Source organism: Xyrauchen texanus, chromosome 43 (genome assembly GCF_025860055.1).
Source record: "Xyrauchen texanus isolate HMW12.3.18 chromosome 43, RBS_HiC_50CHRs, whole genome shotgun sequence".
Taxonomy (NCBI): Eukaryota; Metazoa; Chordata; class Actinopteri; order Cypriniformes; family Catostomidae; genus Xyrauchen; species Xyrauchen texanus.
In genome coordinates this window covers 19521347-19545474 of record NC_068318.1, presented here as the reverse complement: position 1 = coordinate 19545474, position 24128 = coordinate 19521347, and the positions used below count along the sequence as shown (strand labels likewise).

At 40.4% G+C, this 24128-nt stretch overlaps 1 protein-coding gene across 1 annotated transcript in view; it reads left to right on the top strand.

Moving 5' to 3' along the window:
* LOC127635793 (autism susceptibility gene 2 protein-like) overlaps positions 1 to 24128 on the top strand; it is a 421414-nt gene that overhangs the window by 355587 nt on the left and 41699 nt on the right. Inside the window, exon 6 of the mRNA XM_052116015.1 lies at positions 22282 to 22330. Coding sequence (XP_051971975.1) covers positions 22282 to 22330 — 49 coding nt within the window. The remainder of the gene's footprint in view (positions 1 to 22281; positions 22331 to 24128) is intronic.

Sequence of the window (24128 nt, the reverse complement as noted above, 5' to 3'; positions counted from 1 at the left end):
CGCAACATGCTGCCCTCGGTGTGCACATATCACATGTCTTGTGCTTGATCCTGCCTGCTTTAAAATCACAATGATATGTCAAGTTTTTAAAATATTTGGAATTACTGTATTTTTAGAAAGGTGCTATAGTGTTGCAAAATAGAAATAAAAATCAGTAATCTTGAAACATTAGAAAATACGTTTACAATTCTACATGTAATGGGATCCAGCTGGTACGTGATAGCTGTGCTGTATGTGTAAACCTCACTCCCCTGGCCTCAAGATGCTAGAGGCTGTAGCCTTTAGCCTCCTCATTAACGCGCCCACCTCCCAAGCTGGCTGACACCGGTTCGAATCCCACTCTGAGCAGGTCGAGCAGGACCAGTTACATACACAAAAATGTATTGACAGGTTTTGCCATGTCAAGGATATTACCTAGAGGTCTGATTCTGCTTGCAAAGTCACGTTTCTCACAATTTTGATCTGCACATTTAAACAAAAATAGCTGAGTCTGTCATCAATTATTCATCCTTATGTCTTTAGGAACCCAAATTATATACTTTACTCCATGGATCACAAAAGGAGATGTTTTGAAGTGTGTCTTGGGTACATTCCTGTTATAAACTTGTCATTTAATTTGGTCAAGTGGTATCCGATAGCGATCCGATCCTGTAAATGTTTCTATATGGTTCCGAAACGTGGACCCTGCTCAAGTCAGACCTAAACAAACTAAAGGTCTTCCAAATGCTATGCCTGCGGAAGATCCTGGGAGTTTCCCTTCGGGACTGACTTCGAAACAAGTCCATCCATACAGGATGTGATAAACAACCGATGATTGAAGAGGCGATTCAATTGACACAGCTGTGGTGGTTCGGCTTGTCTGCCGAATGAACACTATCGGATACCATATCAGCTTTGAAAATCTGCACCGAAGAAGACCTGGCAAAAGCAAATCGAAGAAGACTTGGCAAAATTTAATTGAAGAAGACTTGAAACCCCAGCGAATCAACCCCTATGACTCCAAGGCCATCGCCATGGATTGACAAGTATGGAAAGGCATTATGAATGAGGTTCGAAGTCCAGCAGCACCCACAGTATTGAACAGACTCCGGAGTCAACCCCGGCATGTCACCAGCTAGGGATCAAAGAAGAAAAGAAAGAAACGTTCCAATCACCGAAAACGCATGTTAATGCAAGATGTAAATAGTGCCTGTATAATTTCTACTTGTTCATTGATGCACTGAAGTCAAAAAGCACCACATATTTCTACCTTACAATTAAAACACAAACAGACGTACATATGAACGTAATTCATGTTTTCTATTATATTTATTCTGAAATATGTTACCGAAGTAATGTACTTTAACTTAATTGTAAGTCAGTAACTGTAATCTGATTACAGGGATTTAAAATTGTATGCATTACATTACTTTTGTTTTACTTCAAAAATAATTAGATTACAGTAGCTAAAACAAGAGTAGCTTTGTACTCCAATTACATCAACACTGCTCACAGCAAAAGCACTATAAAAGTGCCTTTTACATTATATTCAAAGTCTTTTGAAGCCATACGATAGCTTTGTGTAGCCATCTGTCATAGCTCTCAAATCTCATTCGCACTCATATTCCAACTTTATGCCTGAAGACGCATTGTGTCTAAATGATGACAGAATTGATATTTTAATGTGAATCCCTTTAAATTTGATCAAATCAAAGGGAAAAAAATACTTTAATTTTAAAACACTAGATTATTTGGTTTAGCCAAGCAATTAAGCCATTTGATTCTACCAAGCAGAAATATTAGAACACACCAAACCTCTTGTCTTGACAGAGATGTGCACAGGCCTCAGCAAGCTCCTAAAGCATTCAGAAAGCAGCCTGACACCCCAACCCTCGCTGTCTCTTAATGCAGTCAGTGTAATCTCAAGAGAACAATTCTCTCTGATCCAGAGAGTGCGCCAACTAAGAGCGATCGCTCCCCAACATCCCTGCAACACTTAATTAACTGTTAGCAGAGTTTGCACATGGTGAAGAGGAAGATGTCACAGATCTTCAAGTCTCTGGGTGCAGTTACAGCAATTAAGGGCATTATCGCACCTCCTCTAACTTTCTCTCTGACTTTATCTCTCTGCACTCATTTGGTTCTTTTCCAACTCTTTTTAAGAGCCTAGTATGCTAAACCAAATCATTTTTACTAAGCGATTCCACATCGTTATTTAAAGTCTTAATAATGCACAACTCTACACCTTGACTCGCACACAAACTCATATTCACACCATATACACCACCTCTTCAAATAACAAATCACAGCTGTTTTTTTGTTTGTTTTTTAGGTGTGTGTGTGTGTGTGTGTGTTCTTTCGCACATTGTCACCAAACAGTAATTTGTTACAGAATAAGGGTCTCTCTGTCTCCCCTTCTTTCCGTGTATGTCTTCCTTGTCTCTTTCTGCAATTACAATATTACAATATATATTTGCTGAATGGGTGATAATAATGAATATTATTTTTGGCTTCCCATTTGCTCCAACAGCAGAAGATTTCTGTAACTATTCTGGGCTCTTTCTATATAAATAATCTAAATTAAAATGGTATTGCAGTTCTTCTCCGCTTAAATTAAGGAGAGCTTTAATGGTTTCATTAATTTACCCTTTTCCAGCCTCCCCAGTTATTTTTCTTTGATGGTGGAGCTCAGCAGGGGGGTGCATAGTACTCTTGGCCCTGAAGTGAGCTGAAGTGAAGTGTGTATGATGGTCCTCGAGTGTTGCCTGTTGAATGTACACCCTCTTGAGTACAATCTCACCTCTCTCTCTCTCTCTCTCTCTCTCGCCTCCCTTCTTCCCTCCCTCCTTGTATATATAATGTAAGTTAAAGGTATTTCTAATCACCTTTTAATCAGAAGCATGTTCTCGTGAATAATTTCTTTGGTATATACTTTGGTAACACTTTAGAATAAGGTTGTTAGCCATTTGTTAAAATTAGTACATGTAATAGGTACAGTTACTAACAATGAACACTTTTTGAACTAACAATCTTTTATATCACTTATTAATGTTAAGTAATAAATACAATTGGTTAATGTTAGTTCATAATGCATTATCTAATGTCAATGTATACAACTTTTAATGTTAGAAATGCATTAGTATTAGTTCAAATTAACATTAACCAAGATTAGTAAGTGCTGTAAAAGTTTTGTTCATGTTAACTAATGTAACAAATTTTAACTAATACAAACTTATTGTAAATTGTTACGAATAAATCTATATGGTTATAATAACTTGTACTTAACAACACATCATCAATGCCCAATGTCATGCGTTATATCATGTGTGTGTGTGTGTGTGTATATATATATATATATATATATATATATATATATATATATATATATATATATATATATATATATATATATATATATATATATATATATAGATATATAAATGAAAGAAATGTTATACACACTGGAGGCCAAAAGTTTGGAATAATGTACAGATTTTGCTGTTTTGGAAGGAAATTAGTACTTTATTCACCAAAGTGGCATTCAGCTGATCACAAAGTATTGTCGGGACATTACTTATGTAAAAAACAGCACCATCACTATTTAAAAAAGTTATTTTTGATCAAATCTAGACTGGCCCTATTTCCAGCAGCCATCAATCCAACACCTTATCCTTGAGTAATCATGCTAAATTGCTAATTTGGTACTAAAAAATCACTTGTCATTATATCAAACACAGTTGAAAGCTATTTGGTTCATTAAATTAAGCTTAACATTGTCTTTGTGTTTGAGTTGCCACAATATGCAATAGACTGCCATGTCTTAAGGCCAATATTAGGTCAAAAATGGCAACAACAAAAAAAGAAACCGCTTTCTCTAAAAACTCTTCAGTCAATCATTGTTTTGAGGAATTAAGGTTATACAATGCTTAAAATTGCCTCTCAAACAAAGGTGTACACTACAGTCTTCAAAGACAAAGGACAACTGGCTCTAAAATGGACAGAAAGAGCTGTTGAATCCCAGGTGTACAACTAAAAAAGAGGATAAGTACATCAGAGTCTCTAGTTTCTCTAGAATCTCAAGAATTCTCTTGAATTCTACCCACTCAACACCAGTTGCATGTACAACAGTAAAGAGAAGACTCAGGGTTGCAGCCTTATGGGAAGAATTGCAAAGAAAAAGACACTTTTGAAACAGAAAAGAAAAATAAAAGGTTAGAGTGGGCAAAGAAACATAGATATTGGACAACAGATAATTGGAAAATAATAGTAATTAGTGATAGTAATTTTTCACATTATTAATGTCCTGACTACATTGTGATCAGCTGAATGCCACTGTGGTGAATAAAAGTACCAATTTCTTTACGTAAGTTAATATTTCTGATCCAAGTTGATTCTATTTTTTTATTATTTATTTGTTTTATTATTATTATTATTTTGTAAGGAGCCATGTAATAAGTTGGATAATGTACAGTCAGCCCCTTCATATTTACCAAAAAGAAAAGTCCCTTCAGAGTGGTACAATACCCCTCACTGCAGTTAGATGTAATTTTCACAACTGAGAAAAAAATTAACAAGCATTTAAAATAAAATAAAATAAATGACTTTCATGTGTCATAAAAGATGAACAGACAGATGGATAAAGTGAAATATTTATGGCTAACGAATAGAGATTTTCAGTGTTGCAGCTGCTGTTTGCATATTGCTGTAATTGTTACATAACCGCTCAAACAATGAATGACCAAGTCAGGTTATAAACTCCCTCTGTGCAAACCCTGTTTATCCCTGCCTCAGTCGTACTAACCTGAAACCTGATGATTAGCACTGACAAGGTTGCAGGATGACCTCTGACCCCTGTCCTGTGCTCGTCTCACTGGCATGTTCATCTTTGTCAGGTGTTAAATGAGAACTCTACATCTGTTAGCCCTGACAGTACGACCTGGCATTGATGCTCCCGCAGCCAGAGGAGCAGTAAAGGGGAGTTGGAGGGGTGGGTGTGTATAGACGGATGGGAACATGAGTAGAGAGTGCCAAACAAACTGGATGAGTAGAAGAAATGTTTACATTTTCTTGACCATGCAAAGTACAATGCAAAGGAGTGTTTTTTTTTTGTGTGTGTGTGTTGTTGTGTTGTTGCTAAGGTGTTCTGGGTGGTTTCTATGAGTCTTATCACTGGCCCTAGTCAAAAGAGCCCAACCCCAAGTCTCTATGATATTCTGTTTCTTAGATATGGCTTGGGACCCTCCTTCAATTAAGTCAGTGGGTGTTTATATGGCCATTTTATCACACCAGCAAAAGGAAAGTATGATTGCATTTTAGGGATTGTTCATGTTCATAGCACATCCATTGCAGGATGAGTCATGCACTGAAGTTGAATACTTAGGGTTAGAGGTTTGTTCAAATCCCTAACCTGAACTACGAACAATAATAATTTATATTGTTTACTTGTGAGTATTTGAATGTGCAATTACAATCCCAGTTAAATCCTCTAAAAGTTCTAATGTTAATTCACTCTTGAGGCCAGCAAGTGTTCTCTCATTTGCATAAACTCATTGGCAGACAAATTAGTACACATTACACATTGACATTCTGCTCACGAACCGTCCATCAGACATTAATGAGTTACATGAAAAGGATGACATCACACGTTTGACTCTAAAATTGAAATGCCACCCAATATTTGGATTAGGGATCATCAGGCAAATTTTTTTTTTTTGGGGGGGGGGTTATTCTTATATTATTATATTTGATCTCCCACCCAGTCCTGAAAATTTGGTTGGAATTTATCAGTAACATACCAGTAATATCCCTGGATGGATGGATGGATGGATGGATGGATAGATGGATAGATTGATTGTTTCAGCTCTATCAATCACTGGTCTGTGTTCTAGTTACCTTCACATTTCCCTGAGCACCTCCACCAGAAGCTCTACAGAAATAATAAGACCACTGAGAGAGAAAGGGAAGAAGGGAGCACATTTCTTTCCCCACGGGTGCAGTGATTGATGTGCTGTGTTAGTAGGGTATTTCCCCCATGCCTCTCTCTCTCCATCTCTTTTCCTCTCTGGCTCTCGTTCTCCCCGATGAAGGTCTCATCAGACGGCTCTTCTAAGGCAAGTGGACAGGTTTCATTTTGCCTCCATTACAGAAGCCACAGGAGAATCATTCCTGCTTCAAAGGCCACTGATTGTGTAATCAGCCATTTGCTGGAATGCTTTGAGTAATCAGGGAACAATTTTATTCTGGGAATAATCGAATGTGTGTGTGTGTCCCGCTGTCTGTCTGTGCGTCCAACTTGGCCCTGCTTCAATGGGGTCGTCAGATGCCAGTCAACCTTGAAGAATAAACAGCTGGCCATGTCAAGTCTGGACCTTAACCTTTGACCTTTCTCTAACGCATGACTCCATGACAAACTACAATGCAGCTGACAGATAGAAAACTGGGAGACAGGCCTGCAAGCCTCAGATCATACATTATAATGTTTGTTAAAGATTTTGCATCCATCCACGCTAGTTTTCAAGTCTTCTACAAAATGCCCTATACTGATGTCTTTGAACGTTGCACCTCGTCAGTAATTTTTTTTCTTTGTTTTATTTTTTCAGCGTATTCCGCCAGAGCGCCGTGTTTTTAAACAGCTTTCAACTTTTAGAAATACGCCTCGAGCAGAGGCGTAACTAGAGGAGAGGTGAGGGGTGAGCGGTGACTATAGAAACTAAAAATGGCCACAGGGGTGATGACAGGGGACAGTTATTCCACTGGTCTCAAGACACCTGCATTAAGTTCAATCTACTGAGCTGCGTTTAGCTTTTTTTAGCACAAGCACGTGTTTGGTCTGAACGGCCACTTAAGGTGTGTTCACATTGATAATGTTTAAACACTAAAGGTCAAAACTAAAGGCATCTCCTTTTGTGTTCCACATACTGTAACTAAGGAAGTCATACAGGTTTAGAAAAAATAAGAGTGAATATTCAGTTGCTTGAACGAAGCCCAATAATACAGCAATATAGAATTTTCATTAGTAACTTGTACACGTGAACCATATTTTCTCATTTGTAGGTGCACAGAAGGTGGAATAGTTCTTTTCAGTTGTGCTATATTTGTGTGCAAATATAATCCATCAAAGGTGCATTCCCAGTGTCCTGAGACACTTGTTTAGCATTTGTTCCATCAGTTTCAGATACAGTGATTTGGTAATTATCCACCATGGTGGCAGTTTGTTTTGGGTGTTTTGTGAGTGAAGACGTATCAACGCTTTGGGGAGAAATCAATGTTTCAGGCTGGGAGTGAGACAGTCACAGAGAGAGCGTGTTCAGTTCATGTCTCTTCTCGTGTTAGCCTCTTTATCCCAGTGTTTTTGCCTTTTACCGGCAGGCCTGGTGGATGAATTAGTAATGCTAAAAGAAACCGTGTTATCTTTTAAATGCAGTTCACGCCGCTCAGCCTGGTTAATATAGTTAGCTGCTCAATTTTTTATGGCCGTGCCAAGTGTAACCTTCGATTTAACAAGAGCTGTTAATCCTGGGGGTTCTGAATAGTCTTTTTGATGTGGAGGAACACAATGTTTGCTGCTTAACTTCTGAAAAATGCATCAGGAAGGAGCGCAGGGAATCAGACACGGCCAACTGAACAAAGCAACACCACAGAAAAGTAAGGAAAAAATGACAATGTTGTTTTGACACCACAGTTTCCAACGCAGGGCCCCGAGAGGATATGCAGTGGTTGAGCTGGGGAAGATCAGACAGTGTGTGTGTATGTGTGTGTGTGTGTGTGTGTGTGTGTGTGTGGGCACATTTATGTGGTTTACGAGGACAATTCTTTAGGTTACAAACTGGTAATTATAAGGGTATTATGCTATAAATGTGGTTTATGAGGACATTTCTACTGTCCCTATAATTTATACTTTTGTATTGGTGGCGCGGTAGCATACTGACCCATTGACTTCAAAAAAGCTTTGGAATGCTTTTTTTATCAAGATACTAAAATTGCGTGAATTTATTTGCATTACACATCAAATGTATTAAACCAGGAGGCATCTGCAAGCAAATGATGCTAGATCTTTTCACAGAGCTAATTGTACTATATTTTTCAGCTACTTGTAACCAGTTGGTCCCAAGGTCATTTCTGAATGTTTAATTTAAGAAACTTGTCCTAGTAGAGGAACCACAGTTGTAGTCCATTACATCAACTATTGACATGTTCCACAAAGTTGACATCCAGAAAGTGTCCAAATGCTTTTCTCTTAATTTTGAATAATGTGTCTAATTTTATCATTTTATGTTTCCTTTTGTGAATTGAAAGGTGTGCTTGTGCCATCTTTTTATTATTATTATTATTATTATTATTTTATACTTTGTTAAAAAAAACTTTTACTCCTAAAGAAATTAATAGTAATTTTGAAACATGTAAAAAGTAATGAACACTCAGAAGAGAAATACTCCAGTCATGTCATACAGTAACCTTATATAAGCTGTTTTATTCTACCTGGAGAGGGTCTCCTCATGAGGGCTGCCATGTTTGCATCACATGACCAGCTGAATACTACTTGTGTAAACTCAGTAACCACTTGATATTGGACACTTTCACTTATGGATTAAATCTATCTATCTGTCTGTCTGTCTGTCTGTCTGTCTATAAACATTTTCAGATATATTTAATAAATAAAATAAATAAATTGATCAATTGTCACACATTATACATACATTTCTGCATATACATGGTGAAATTATTTATTTTTCACATATCCCAGCTAAGCTGGGGTCAGAGTGCAGGGTCAGCCATGATACGGCACCCCTGGAGCAGATAGGGTTAAGGGCCTTGCTCAAGGGCCCAACAGTGGTGTCTTGGTGGTGTTGGGGCTTGAACCCCTGACCTTCTGTTCAGTAACCTAGAGCCTTAACCGCTGAGCCACCACTGCCCTAATTTAAGTTTTAATGTCTGTCTGTCTGTCCGTCCGTCCTGACTTACTATCTGACAGTCTGTCCTACAATATATCCAAATATTTTTTCAACTGTCAGGTTGAACCTTTCTTTGTCAGACCATCATGATTTACCTCTCTTGCCTACTCTTACCTTCCTAGTTTGTTATACAATACAAATACAGTACATACATTTTAAGTGTGGTTTAAGGTGTATGTAGGCATGTTAGTCTGGGTTTACTGTGTTTCTCTAGAGATTATCCTTTGCTCACTCTGGTTAGATCACTGTATGTGTTGAGACTTTAGGAAGCCAGTGTTTGTTGGTAAATCCTCTTACAATCTTTCTATTTGTGTGTTTCAGTGGTGTTGCATTGTTAAACAGAGGTCACACTAAGCCAAGCTGAGACAGCAACTGACGATTGTGCTTAGGACTGCCACCACACACACACATCCACACATTTCTCTCAAACAGAACCCAGTTTTCTCACACAAAGCTAGCTTTCACGTACATTCGTTCACACAGAAATACCTGACAGGAAGCTCACCTACTGCACTCTTTTGTACATACACAAACATATCATGCACATATATTAACACTCTGTCTTTACATGATCACACGTATGCCCAAACACACACAGCTGTTCACATCTGTTCAAAGCTATACAAATCTATATAAAAACAAATCAACACCCCTCGACTCACTTCTCAAAGTGTGCACACGTTCAGTATGTGTGTGTGTGGGGTAGAGTTGAATAACTCCGCTGTGCTGTGAATGTGTTCTGCTCTCCTCTTGGGGCAGAGGCCTCACAAAGTGCACATTTAGCTCGTCTGAGGCTATAAGTGTACAGAGAATGAGATGAATTCCACCACCGACTCAACACGGCTCCAGTGCGGGCCGTCTCAAAGGCATCTCTATTACAACCAGACAGACGGCCCTTTTAACACCACACCACATATAGGTGTCCATTGCCACTACTGTACAAATTTGCTGTACATATCGGTCTGGCAGAGCCACACAGGAGACTGAGTGTAAACACACCAATATACAGTGAATAGGCTCCTTTAGAGGATATTTAATATGATATAGTGGCACTAATTATTTTCAACAGAAAACAGTTCCACCTCTAAAATCTGATTGGATGAACCTTCTTCAAAGACGTTGTAAATAGTGGTTAACCAATATGGGTTTTTTAATAGCAAATGCTGATACCTAGAGAGAAAAGATGGATGATTAATTTATTTAATGCAGATGGCTAGTGAAACTGAAACTAAACACTGACAATAAACACTAACAATTAGCGCAGCTGCCGCACATGATGCACGTTACCTATGACAGGCCCGAGGGCAAAAATACAGTGAATGCACAAACACAGACACCCACGCATGTGGGGCAAACTCACTTGGAATCAAATCATAAATCACAACTTTTAAATTCGATGCCCTGCATTTGCATAATCAACTCATTGAAGATCGGCAACTTTTAGCTTCATACTCATTGCTGTATTCATCATGCGCACCAGAACTGACAGTACATTGTCTGAGATCTTGAGATAACCAGCCTTAACTAACATGCTGGAAATTGTTTCAAACTTTAGTTGCATTTGCAAATTAGGTAACTCCACATTTCCTAATAGACTGTGCTATGTTGTGTCAGATTGTCAGTGTGCACATCTGTGTGTGACTATTTGTGTAGGCAGCACAGCACACTTTAGATACTGCAAGTCTGTGATTAGTTCTCTTCCTGATAACGATGTGTGTTAATCACCACAGACATCTTGTATCTGTTGTGTGTTTGCGGGCTGTGATACACCTCTCTTATCAGTAATTGTTTTAATTGCTGTGTGCGGCTAATGAGATGCTGTCACAGATAAGGGTTGTGCAGATTGCAACAAGGGCTGTGATTTGCCAGCGCCGTTGAGCGTCGGCCCACTTTGTAGGGGAGATCATGAAAGACCATGGTTGCCACAAATATGGCAGGCGATCTCTGACTGAAGGGGTCCAAGATGAGCATGAAATATTTAAATCCAGACAGCTTCAAAGTAGATCCTCATTCCACCCCTCACGCCATGTCCTCAGACCTCATGAACCATAGCCTGCACTTTCATCTTCATCACCTTGTTGCATTACACACATACATGCATACATGCACAAGTGCTCATGTCAGGCAAAGGGTTACTGGAATGGTTCAGGCCAAAAAAAAAAAAAAAGGATGACTTTTTCAAACCTGTATGGCTTTCTTTCTTTCATGAAACACAAAAGGAGATGTTAGGCACAGGGCTGGACTGAGAAGAGAAATCGGCCTTGCATTTTACATAGCAACTGGCCAAAAAGTTGTTGAGCAGTGTCAGAGGGGGTTGGTGGCGTTCACTGCCCTTTTCTGCATATCGCGGCGCCGTTTTGTGGTCCGTTCTGCATAAAGCGGCGGCTCATTTTAGCTTATCGCAGCCCATTCGGCCCATTTCGCGGCCGACCCACCGGCACGCTCTGTTCTCCCATTGGCCAGTCCGCCCATGATCGGCCCCAAAGTGCGTCGACCCACCGGGAAAATGCCCGGTATGCCAGATTACCAGTCCAGCCCTGGTTAGGCAGCATGTTAAAGGAATGGTCCAGATTCAATACAAGTTAAGCTCGGTCAAAAGCATTAGTGGCATAACGTTGATTACCAAAAATTCTTATTTAGACTTGTCCCTGGTTTGTAAAAAAAAGAAAAAAAAAAGAAAATCACGCAGAAAGCACTTACAATGGAAGTGAATGGGGCCAACTTTTGGAGGGTTCAAAGGCAGAAATCTGAAGCTTATAATTTTATAAAAGCATCTTCTGTTGAAACTTGTGTATTATGTGGCGTAGTGGCTAAAGCACAGGGCTGTTAATCAGAAGGTTGCTGGTTCGAACCCCACGGCCACCACCATTGTGTCCTTGAGCAAGACACTTAACTCCAGGTTGCTCCAGGGGGATTATCCCTGTAATAATTGCACTGTAAGTCGCTTTGGATAAAAGCGTCTGCCAAATGCATAAATGTAAATGTGAGCTGTAAATGTTTAAATCCTAATTTTTACTGTCATTTTAGGGTTTATAGGGTTATGTTGTAATATCAAGTTGCAAAACTGGATATAACTTTGCATAGAAACTAAAGGAAACTAAAATCATGTTAACACATATTGTTTACGTATTGTGGCTATACTTTCGAAACAGTGAGTATTTAAACATTTATGGATTGTAAATAAATGTGTGGTAATCAGCATTATACCACAGATGCTGTCGATTGAGGTTATCTTGTATTGCACCTGGAACATTTCATTGCATCTTTTTTCTCTACAATGAAAGTGAATGGTAACTGAGGCTGTCATTCTGCCAAACATGTTTGAAAAAACATATGGGTTAGTAAATGATGGCGGAATTTTCATTTGTTTTGTTTTTTTGGGTGAACTGTACCTTTAAGAGTGCTTTAAAGACAATTCCAACCTTCAAACCCTATCTAGATACTATCTAGATTCTTCTGTTGCCTGAAGGGAAATCTAACCTCTCTATCTTTCTCCCTCGCCGTCTCGCTCACTCGGAAGATTGTTAAAGCTTTCTGTCACACAGGGGAGGTACACCCCATCCTCCTCCTAACAATCTCGCCGTCTCTCTGCCCCCTAGCAGGGTGGCAGCCACAGAGAGAACAAGGACCTTATTTAGCTTGGCTCTCCCTGTGAAACGCAAGTAGAAACCCCTCCAGGCCCTGTGGGGGCATGGGGTGAGATGCAGTTAGAGAGCGAGAGAAAAGGACCTCCCTCGCTGCCTGTCAGCCTGCTGGCGTTTGAAGTCTTGAGGCCATCTCTGATCCCAAGAGCACTGGTCATCAGATGCCCACTTTTGTAGCATTTCAGCCCGTGAGGCCTGGAGTGACTTGGCCGAGGGAGGGCCTAGCTGTCTCTCTCCGCACTGGGCCTGACAGAGAGGTCTTGACAGGGTGTTTGAGAGGCAAGACCCCCCCTCATTTAGAGTGCTCCAGGCTACAGCGATCTATGGCAGGTCAGACAGATTTTGATGCTGTGTTTCCCGGTTGTTTCTGTCTGTCTAATCCCTTTATCCTGCTTGCTTTCTCTCTCTTTATATCCCTCTCCCTGTATATCTCCTCTTCTTTTTTTATTTGTTCCAAAAGAGGTGTTATATGGGCAAATAATCACTTCCAAATAAAAGCGTTTAAAAAAATTATAATTTTTTTTAAATGCAATTGCATAATTATAAATTAATCTTGCATGTTCAAGACTGATTTGCCTGTTGTTTTAATTTGGTCAATAATTGGCCAACAAATATCGGTGGCTGATACATCGGTGCATCCCGAGAGTATCTGCATATTCTGTCAAAAAGAAAATTGACAATTAGACGTGAATATCTCTCTGATTGACATGTAAACCCGCAACCACTGTTGATGTTGTGTATGTGACATTTAGTGGTGTGTAATAGTGATGGGTATTCCGGCTCTTTTCAGTGAGCCGGCTCGTTCAGCTCAGCTCACCAAAAAGAGCCGGCTCTTTTGGCTCCCAAACATCCCAAACATTGTTTTGTTATGAAAAAGTTTATGCTATTAAACATGTGCATGTAAAGTGTAACATTTATTGTATATAAACAAAGTGCATATAAATCCAACTATTCAAAAGGAATACAGTCTGAGCGTGATGGGATCATCTGTATTCCGCAACTGCTTTCGGGTCCTTGAATAACGTATAACATGCGAGTAAGGGCAGCTGGTTGACTTTCGGGTGCCCTTCTAGGGTAAGTTGGTGAACTACGCAGACTGCATAGTATGCGTGTAGGGAGCAGCAGTACTGATAATAGAATATTGCACCATATCAAATAAAAATAAATAACAATTTGCAAAACTGCAGCATCCCACAAATTGAAATAAATGTAAAAAAAGAAGGATGCTATTTCACATGTGCATTTAAAGTTTAACTTATTAATGTGTATAATCAAAGTGCATTAAAATGTAATAATTCAAAAGAATACTATCTGAACAACATAATAAGTTGGCTCCGCCCTTCCTCACGCATATTTGGTTCATTTGTTGACACTTCGTGTGTGATTGACAGGAACAACAGGCTGGGAGTCTGAGAAGACTTCAGCATTTAGGCCTATATATTATTTTATTTATTTTTTCGTTCTTTGAATTCATTAATTCTATTCATTTAAATCTTTTGATTATTCATATCTTAATTTTTTTATATTTTTATAAATAGATTCGGCTCTTCTGATATGCGAGTCAGCTCCCAACGTTCACCTACAATAGCACACTCTTAGAGCTAACTCGTTCGCGAATGTCCCATCACTAGCGGGTAAATCTGAAATTGACGTCACCACTATTAACCACCAAGCAAAGTGGTAGGTCATTCAATAATGTACACAAACCAAATTTGGTTTCACTCAACTCAGAGCAATTACACAATTACACCTTTATGATGCTTAGTAATAATTAGATTTAGTTTTTACATGTACTTCTTTTTACAGTGTAGCACTGTGCAAATAATGGCATCATAATGTTCTCATAAAAGCTTACAGTATGTGTACTTGTGTTTGTACATTTGCTTTATTACTTTCAAGCGTTATATAACTCGATAATCTCCATATGGCACAGGTTTATTTGAATGAACGAATCTTGGAAATGTTTAAACGTACTATTATTTTCTTTCCGCTTGTGTATACGATGGTCTTTCACGCTCATTTTTATGGCTTTTTTGTGTAACTACAGCTCACGGAATGACTGACTGCTCTGAAATGACTCTTGGCACGGTGACCTGCGCTCTCAGTCATGCCTGTAATTTGGACCCAAAAGGCCCTCTGCTTTTTCTCTTTCTCTTTCCGCTGAAAAAACATTAAGGGCGTAACCAGAGCGTTTGAGACAGGAGGGATAAACCAATTTTCCTGTCCAGTTTGTTTTAAAAGGGAGAGAGGGAGTGCGACTAGACCTGTGCTGGGACTTATCAGCCAACTGGCTCGACTCTTCTCCGTGTCATTATGGGCTTCCAGATGGAGATAATGTTGAACATTGTACCGTGCATACCATTTGCCTGCTCTAAACCACCTTTTGACTGAGGGAGATAGTATCAAGATAAACTGATAATACTTCAGTTACACACACTCTCTCTTTTTCCGCTGGGTATGCTGAGTGCCCGCGTTTCCTGGACCTGTGTGAAATGATACATGTGTGGTGCATATCACAAAGCACGGAAGCTTAAGGTAATTTAGTCTGAATAGACGGCTTGCTTTTAAAATTCCTAATGTCTCTGATGTGTATCTGATGGACGTCTCCCACTCTTGTCTCCCCCTTTCATTTATTTTCTTTCCATTCCCTCCCTCTAACTCATATTGTGTATACTGTACTTTATGGATTCTCTTTCGAAAATGTTTTATCTAAATTAGTATATTGAAAGTTTACATGTGTGTTACATGTTTACTTGTGTTACCGCAGGCTGTATGTGTGTACGTTTTTCCCATACTGTTACGTGCCATGTGTATGACAGATTAATATATGTATGGTAAGGAATCTGAGGAAGGAAGAGAGAGCTACTGTCAGTGTGCTGTGTTAGGGGAGAAGGGAGATTAGAGGTGCTGTCATAGGCAGCACAGTCTCACGCAGATAAGTCTCAGCTGCCAAACCTGTTGTACTGGTGCCTGAAAACAGGGAGTGAGAGATGGAAGATTATCTGGAGTTTTGTGCTGAGTTTTGTGTGCCTACCACTCTTGGTTCACCTGGTTTGAATGTTCCATTTCATTGTGATCATGACTTTACAGACCTGTGTCAGAGCATACGTGCTAACCGATAGTCCACAGTGCCAACATGCAAACCAAAACTGTATTGTTTGCTATAAACTTGTTGATGTATGCACTATCCAAAGCCATCAAGTGCAACAATAGGGGTTGATATTCCACAACAACACAAACATTAATCGTCCCATTAATTACTCTTCAAACATCATGCGAACTGATCAGTGTCAAGACCTGCACCTAGCAGATTGCAGACAGGAGCCACAGATGGAACCGGAGGAGACTTCACTCTGAAATTCTGTTTGTGGGAGAGAACCAAAGACAGCAGATCGCTTTCTGTCTCTGCGTTGATGTCTGCGGCTCTTTTGTCTCATAAAAACTCTCCCTGCCTCTGCGCTGGCATTGTAGATCTGGTGTTGTACATGGCACTAATACCATCCTGGAGGCCTCCCTGATGAGCTGGTCAGTGTTCCCTTATGTCTGGCAGAGTTTTAAGTGTCACTAGAAATGGACTTCTCTTTGTGTGTCTCTCGCTGACTCTCAAAGGCCCTGGCTGAAAGAGCACAGAGAAAACAAGAAAGGAGATTAAAGACAAGGGCCAGTCAGAGCTACCCTGTTTAACACATTACATCAAATCCCCTCAGGTTACACTTATGCATGGTAATATTTTAAAAGAGAGCGGGGGAGACAGTGAGAGAATGAGAGATTGCTTCCGTAATAGCCGTAGAGACCATAACAGAGCGCTGATCTCCTGTGATTGCAATCTAGCACAGAGTTCCTGTAAAATTAAACCATGCTTTTTGAGTGGGAAAGAAAGCAGGGAATGGAGCGGGAGAGGGGGATAAAGGGGAAAGGCAAATACGGCTCTGGTTACTTTGAAGCAGTGGATCAAGGCCAAAATAAAGGAATAAATATGACAAAATGACGGCAGAAAGGGCTTATGGTCTATAGGCGGAATTTTACAGGCACAGACAGCAATTACTGGCATACATAGCATAACTCCAGATATTAATGTTTGATCTCCTATTCCACTTTTCTGGCAAGCTTCACCAAGTGCTTTTCCATACCCCACTGCCACTTCAAATTAGTTTCTTGGCAGCTCGACGACATGTTCCCTTCCATTTCTTTCCTTCTGTCTCTCTCTCTCTCGCTCTCTCTCCCTGCTTTCTGTAGTCTGTCAGCGTTTCATTTGAATTAAAAATAATCTCCACTGAGAGATCCAGACGTTGATTGTGGAGCGGAGAGCAGTAATCACAGGCTTGGGGTTTTGCTCAAATCTGATGATAGGCATTTGGGAAAGCGAGCTCTGATTTTGGGGACGAAGGCTGCTTCGATGCACCCCATCCAAACCTCGACATGCTCCATATATGTAATCATAATGTAATCATATCTATTTAATCAAATGTTAATGGAAAAAGCACCAACCATTTTTTATATAGCCAAACCAACTTTGCTATGGTTAGGCTATGTCTAAACAAAAATACAATATGCGGTTTATAAAGAACATAAGAACGTAATATATTACGTACTAAATCTGAACCTCAAATTTGAGAAGTGGAATATGAGATGATACATAAAATTGAAAATTTTTCATGTTGTTATAGCAGGATGTTAGGACTCTGTTCTTTCATATTGGTTAAGTTTGAATTACACTAGAGGTTGACCGATAATGGATTTTGTCGTTAGCAATAACTAAGGTGATAGGCAGCTGATCGATTAATTAGCCAATAGTTTTAAAAATGTATTTATAGAAATAAACAAAGAGTCTTAAATGAATAAAATGCCAGATGCAGTTTATTGTTCAAACAAAATCCCATAAGCAAGCACAAAAAATTAAGATTTGGTGCATAACATGGGAGATTTAAGTATATACAAGCCTGAAACACACTGGGAACTTACATTTGAAATGATGATGAAAAAAACGATGATCACAACTGTAGCCACAGATTTTTGCCAATAACGATATTTCCTAAAAGCAACACTGATACATTGGTCTACCTCTAAATTACACTAAATGACTCTCACACTTACTGACTATGGAAATGGCTACAGATAAAAACTTGGCATCACACAGTAAACAACTGAGGTTTTCACATTACCCGACTTTCAAGTCAACCCGATTCGGCCACAAACAGATGACGAATGACAGATGTAAACAAACATAGTTGTGCAGGAGCTGTCGCTGTTCTTGCTGCCACTGTGTTCAAAGTTGCAAAAGAAACAGGCCAAGTGCATTTAGGTGCATTCTTGGGTGGAAAGACAGACTGCAACACAAGTTGGAGGTGAGTGGCTTCAAAGGTGAAGCTCCAATTGCGCTTGTTCACTATATGCATTTCTCGACCTTCGTGGCACAGTGTGCTTGATTTTTCCATTGACTGCTCACCGTATGACTTCATATTTAAGTCATTTCAAGATTTCCAATATAGTAGTGGATAGTTAGCTCTTAAACTAGATGGAATCTTAGTCTGAGGGTAAGAAAGAGTTTGTGCCCATCAAATACTGTGCGATGTCTGTGAAATCTTTAAACTCTGACTGGCCCAATATCTGCAGACTAGACCAAACTGCAAATCTGGGCCTAAGTCATGTGGTTTAATTCAGCCACACGGTTACCGCCGCATTTTACAGGGGTCATTTGAACTCATTGTCCATGTACAGTTAAGTATCCCTAACTGCACTCTGTATGGTTAATTACCAATTGCGTTTCCTTGAGTCACAGAGGGTGTTTGATAGACCCTGCTGACCACCTGATCCTGTGAGCTGGAGCAAAGGGCCGCTATAAGCAGCTCTGAACCTGTCCTCCACAGCCTGACTGCTCTAATCTGCACTTGTTTTAGTCTGTCTGAGGGGACTAATGAGCTTCAGCTGCCTCTGGGTTCTCCGAACCTGTTGGGCTGAACCGAGATTACCTCAGGCTTGTGACAAAGTAAATTAGTAGTGGGCAAAAATGTGTTAGAGGGAGTACTTTGAAAGTCCCTCCCTCCTTCCAATTTTCCTCGCCCTTGAGTGGCCTCGACTTCTCAATCCTGTTTTTTTTATGAGCACATCCCCCATGGGGTATCCATGGGAAACTTAGAACAAAGACAATGATCTCCAGAAGAAGAACTAAAGGGAAGACAGAAACCATGACTTTTTATACAGTAAACTCTAAATGTATATTGGCACTTAACCTGGCATCTCGTAATGTGGAGATCTCATTTTTTGCTATAAATGTTTTTTTTTTCAAGTCTATTTGGTAGCATTTTAGTTTACAGTACTGTTTGACGTGTACATACTATATAATTACAACAACTACAGTAATTACTATAGATACTAAACCTAATCCCATCCCTAACCTTAACCTTTATGTAGTTACCTAATAGTACTCAGTACTTTCTTGGGTAAATACACTATAATTATACTGAAAGTACACGTACTATTAAATAAAGTGCAACTGATATTCGAGTACAGTTAAGATAAGGAAATAGTTTAATATTGTACCCTCACTGCAAGCTTCTGGTCACGATACATACATTATTTTATTTCACACATGTAGAAAAATAATCTCAGGTCTGTTGTTTTGTTGAGGTAGATGTTGGAGGTTGAGTGTGGTCTTATTTTGATGGAGCGTAGAGCCACTTTTTCCCGCTGGCTCTAACCATGAGGGGTGAGAGATATAGAGAAGGAAAGATAAACATTCAGCAATAAGCTAACTCATTCTCGTACTCAGTTGGAGGCAGTCAAGGTCACTGCAATGCTAGTCCCTAGTTAATCCATTAACCTGCAGTTCAAAGGGTTAATACTGGTTTGCTGAGCCACGGGACCCCAAATCTGTCAGATTAAAGAGATTTTCCAGGAATGTTTGGCATTATCTGAAGATTGCTGGATTGTTTGGGTTTGAGTATCCATGGGTTGAGGTTATTGGAATTAGATCTTCTGGCTTTTCATCAAACTCTGAGGGAAGGAGGTTAATATTACACCATAGTTTGGAAACACAATTAGGACCAGCCTTAGTGTATAATCGCCAAAGATGTAGTTGATCAGTTTAGTCTTTGTTAATTCTCTTTCCCTGTGTTAAGTATCATGCACAATACACAAACAAACACAAAGACAGCACTTTAGTGGAGCCAACCATTCTGACCTATCTTATTAATTTCTAATACATTTAAAAAAAATTATAATAAATGCTATACTTTGACAAACTGAGGCAACCCACAAATTGTTCAGTGGGGCAAAGAGAGCGAGGGTCTCACACCAGACTGAAAGCCGCTTTTCAGCAGGTCTGTGAGTTTCTGGGTCAGCCTGGGTGAGCCCTGATGGTAGAGAAGTTAACTTCTTCTGCAGGAAGGCTTGTGGCAAGGGAAAGGTGTGTGCTGCTTATGAAGAGAGTCTCTGTCTCCCTACTCTTCCACAGTTGCTGCACCCCAACTGGGATATTCATTAGCCATTGACATCATCTCACTCCGGCCAGAGAGTGAAAGAATATCATTCTATCCCAGTTCCCCCTCCTCTCTCCTGGTCGCTCCATTTCCTTTTTGCACTCTTTCAGGTCTCCTTTGTCAGTAGGTCTCACTGAGCACTATTCACACAAACACACGCACACACTAATGCACTGTCTGCCCAACAAAACTGGACTGGGGAAAGCAGCCCAGACACTCAGTGGAGGAAGCACACTCAGTGTGTGTGTGTGTGTGTGTGTGTGTGAGAGAGAGAGAGAGAGAGAGAGAGAGAGAGAGAGAGAGAGAGAGAGAGAGAGAGAGAGAGAGAGAGAGAGAGAGAGAGAGAGAGAGTAGGTAGGAGCTGAATGAAGTCAGGTTAGAATCAGGAAGTGGGAGGACCCGGTCGCGAGGGGAGATTTCTAGAGACGACCCGCTGGGTGAATGAGAGAGAGATTGTGTGCGCTGCGGAGCGCGCGGATACTGGCAGCACTTGCTCGGGAAACAGCGACAGGACACGAGCTTAAACCAGCGAACATAGCGAGGAAAGGAATCGACGTCCCCGCCTCGGCTCCTGGCGGGTATTAGTGTGTTTTCTTTTACTCCACCCATTCTGGCTATTGGAGGAAAATACTGTATGCTTTGTTGGATTTTCTAGCTCCGCAAGAGCGCTCAACGAACCGCGCGCCGGAGACAGGCGAGTCTGTACGCGCTCGCGCGGATGGTTCCTCATTGAGCGCGCGCCTGACACAAAAGCGCATTAACGGGAACGTCCGTTACGCGACGGTTGGCGAGGATTTCACACGGCCAATTCGCCGCATACATCATTCTCTGCTCACGAAGGGCAATCTGAAGGATTTGTCCCTCTTGGTACGAAACACATGGCATCCTTTGTCCGAGAGCCTTTCTCGCTTTGAGCTCTCCGCGCTTTTCTAACGGTGGATGTTTTTTGTTTGTTTGTTTTTTCATTCCCTGGGAAAAAGGCTTCTTATTTTGCATGGCTGTCATTCGTTTCAAAGGGAGTGAGAGGAATTCCCGGCCGGTTTGTGGATTACATTGTTTGACAAGCAGAATGTGAAACTGAGCCGTATTTACTGAACCGCCAAAGTGATTTTCCTCCGTGGCAACCTCGCCACATCAAAAGGTACGCGCACGTTCATCTGACCGTTTGTGGACGGTTTTTAGTTCACATTTCGACACAGACCACAGTGTCATTCGACGTTTTATGGGACGTCTTTTGCCTTTTGGAGGATTGGAGCGCCGTTTTCTTGACATTATAGGCTTTTGATGATTGTTGTAAAAGTGTTGTTGAAATCTCTGCAGTGAATGTTGCCAGATGTTTGTAGGTTGACGTTTGAATAAAGGGGTCGCGTGAACGCATCTTTATATGGAAATCTCTTGACGTCATTTGATAATTATTATAAACTACTTTTATGTAGTAAGTAAATGTGTTACATTATACATATTATTATTATTAGTCATGAGCTTGATTTCTTTGTATTTATTTCCGGGTTTATTTCATTTATTTTTTTAAATTACCATCACCTCATCGCCTCTCTATTTAAATGCAGATGCCTACTTTTAGCTAAGAAGACCTGTAAGGTGTCTAAAATTGGCAAGTATTTGAGTACAGGGTTGTCCTGTACAATTTTGCCTCAAACTCTATATGGATACAGTGTTACTAAACCTGTCCAAAATCCAATATTACCTCAGAAATCGTTGACAGTATTCAGTGAAAATCCTTACTTAATGTCCATAACAAGTTTACCTCCCCCCAAATTTTGTTATATTCGTTATTGTGATTGTTAATCGTTGAAAATGGCTAAAAGTGATCTTAGCCTCGGCATGTGTGTTATTTTCCTTTCGAATGACTATCCTTTGAGTGGACAGTCAGGTTAGATGCTAATGTATGTAATTGCACAATCTTTGTTGCTGTTTAGCCAATTGGATTAGCCGATGCCCCTTTGACACCACATTGTCACTTAAATAAGCTTTCATTACCTCAATGCTGTGTAAATTGCAACGCTGGGTGATTGCACAATAACGTAGCAATGTTAAAGCGTAACAAGTGCAGCGCGTTTTCCTCATGGAGCCACAGTGCCACCCAGTGGCCACTTTGAGAAGTGAAGGCTTTTCCGTGCTCATTAGTGCTGCGCAGCCTTTGATGAATAAGCCCACCTGTTTAGTTCTGAAGCAGATGTACTGACTCTCTCTTTCTCTTCCATCTCACAGGGCTCAGATGCCAGCTCAGAGAAACTCTTCAGCACAGCTGCAATTAAAGGTATGGTGGTCGTTCATTTTCAATACATGCTCTCTCAATCAAATTTTCCCTATGCATGCAGCTTGTGGAAATCAGAGTTATGTAATGGTAAAATTGCTGTTGATGTTATTTTCGCCAATCTACACTGATTGTTCATGCGAAACCACATTGATGCAAACAATATGGTTCACACTATTAAAATTACAATTGTCCTGGTTGTTGTTCTGATGCAAAGTCAGCCATTGCAAAGCTAAATAATAGTATTATAATCTAAAATGTACATAATTATTATTATCATGGTATTATGATAATTACAGTTGTGCTTATAGTTATCCTTATTATATGAAGATTTAATTCAGCATGCAGCTCTGATGCTCTATAGAAACTAGAATATGAGCAATTGCTCTACAAACTACTTTCACATTCTTTTAGGTAACCTTATTTACCAGAATGACAGTCAGATTATGTTTAATGTGTTTTGCTATCCTGGGTGGCACGGGACATGGCACTTTTCCTCGAAACTGACTACGATTCCATTGACAGACACAGTGTGTTGTATCCGTGCTTTCTCACTGCATATGGGCTGGGAGAAATCCATCTGAGCCACTCTTTTAAACAGATCCCAATGTACTGCTGAGTGATGAATGAGAAAATCCATTTCAGGCGCACAGCATGTGTAAACGCCACACACTGAGTCCCATGTGCAGTGGCGTCTGGCTTCTGTTATGGAAATTGATTAGTTGTGAAATGCTAAATAAAGGTGGTGGATCTGCGGCACAGACTGCTACGGCGATAGTGGATGAAGCAATTCTACCCCACTGGTTTGATACTCTGTGTGTGTGTGATATTGTTTACAGTGTCTATTTTAAAAGTGTGCTTTGTGTTTATACAGTGTGCAGTTGTGATACACACACCGCCTGCTCTTTGTGTGCATGTAAACGTCCTGCCATGGGTGTAGGAAGTTCGTTTGTGTGAAGTCTGTGGTAAAAACGTCCTAGTAAAAGGATCCGGGCATTGAGAGTGGAGTCAGTTGAGGCTTTTAAAACATCAGTGTTTTTAGACAGCAGAAGCCCATCAGCACACCACTAATTTGCTCTTAAAGCCTTTGGAATTTGAGCTCTCCCATTTACCAACCCCAGGCAGGCCAACATAATGGAGCCCAGCCTCGTGAATCCACATTCCTCTGTAAATGGTGCGTTACCAGGATGGAGAGTTTGACGGGGGGAATGATGGAGGCTGGAAGGAGATCTGACCCCAGGGAGGAGGTGAGAGAGAGGGGCTGATTGATGCCGACAAGCCCCTTGTTCCTCCTTTCCCCTTACTTCACACCCTCGGGATCCCAAACACATTTCCCACATTCTGCTCTTTGAAGGCATTTAGAGGTTTGATTTGTGGGGTTCAGAGGGGTGCTGAATGGCAGCCCTTTTTTCAGAGAGGCTTTACCTCCTGGAGACGCCTCACCGTGGACATTACGACCCCTCTGAAAGGATTAAACTCCCTTTGTGTGCCTTAAACCAACACAGGCCCGCCTCCTCTGCTCCTGAAAAGCTTGGGCTTGGGAAACAGTACACAAATATGCTTTTTCTCTTTACTGACTGCCAGGCCACTTCGTCTCCCTCCAGACTCTATTTCCATTTAAATGTGTGTCTTTCTCCCCTTCACATCCCCTTGTCCTCTACTCGCCTTGCCATATGCAAATATTTCCATTGGTGGATGGAGAAAAGAAGCTCGTCCTCCAAAGAACAGGTGCAGATGAACTTAAGCACTGTGGTATTTTTATTGGGTGGCTTGAGGGAGATGAAAGACAGCGAATATATGC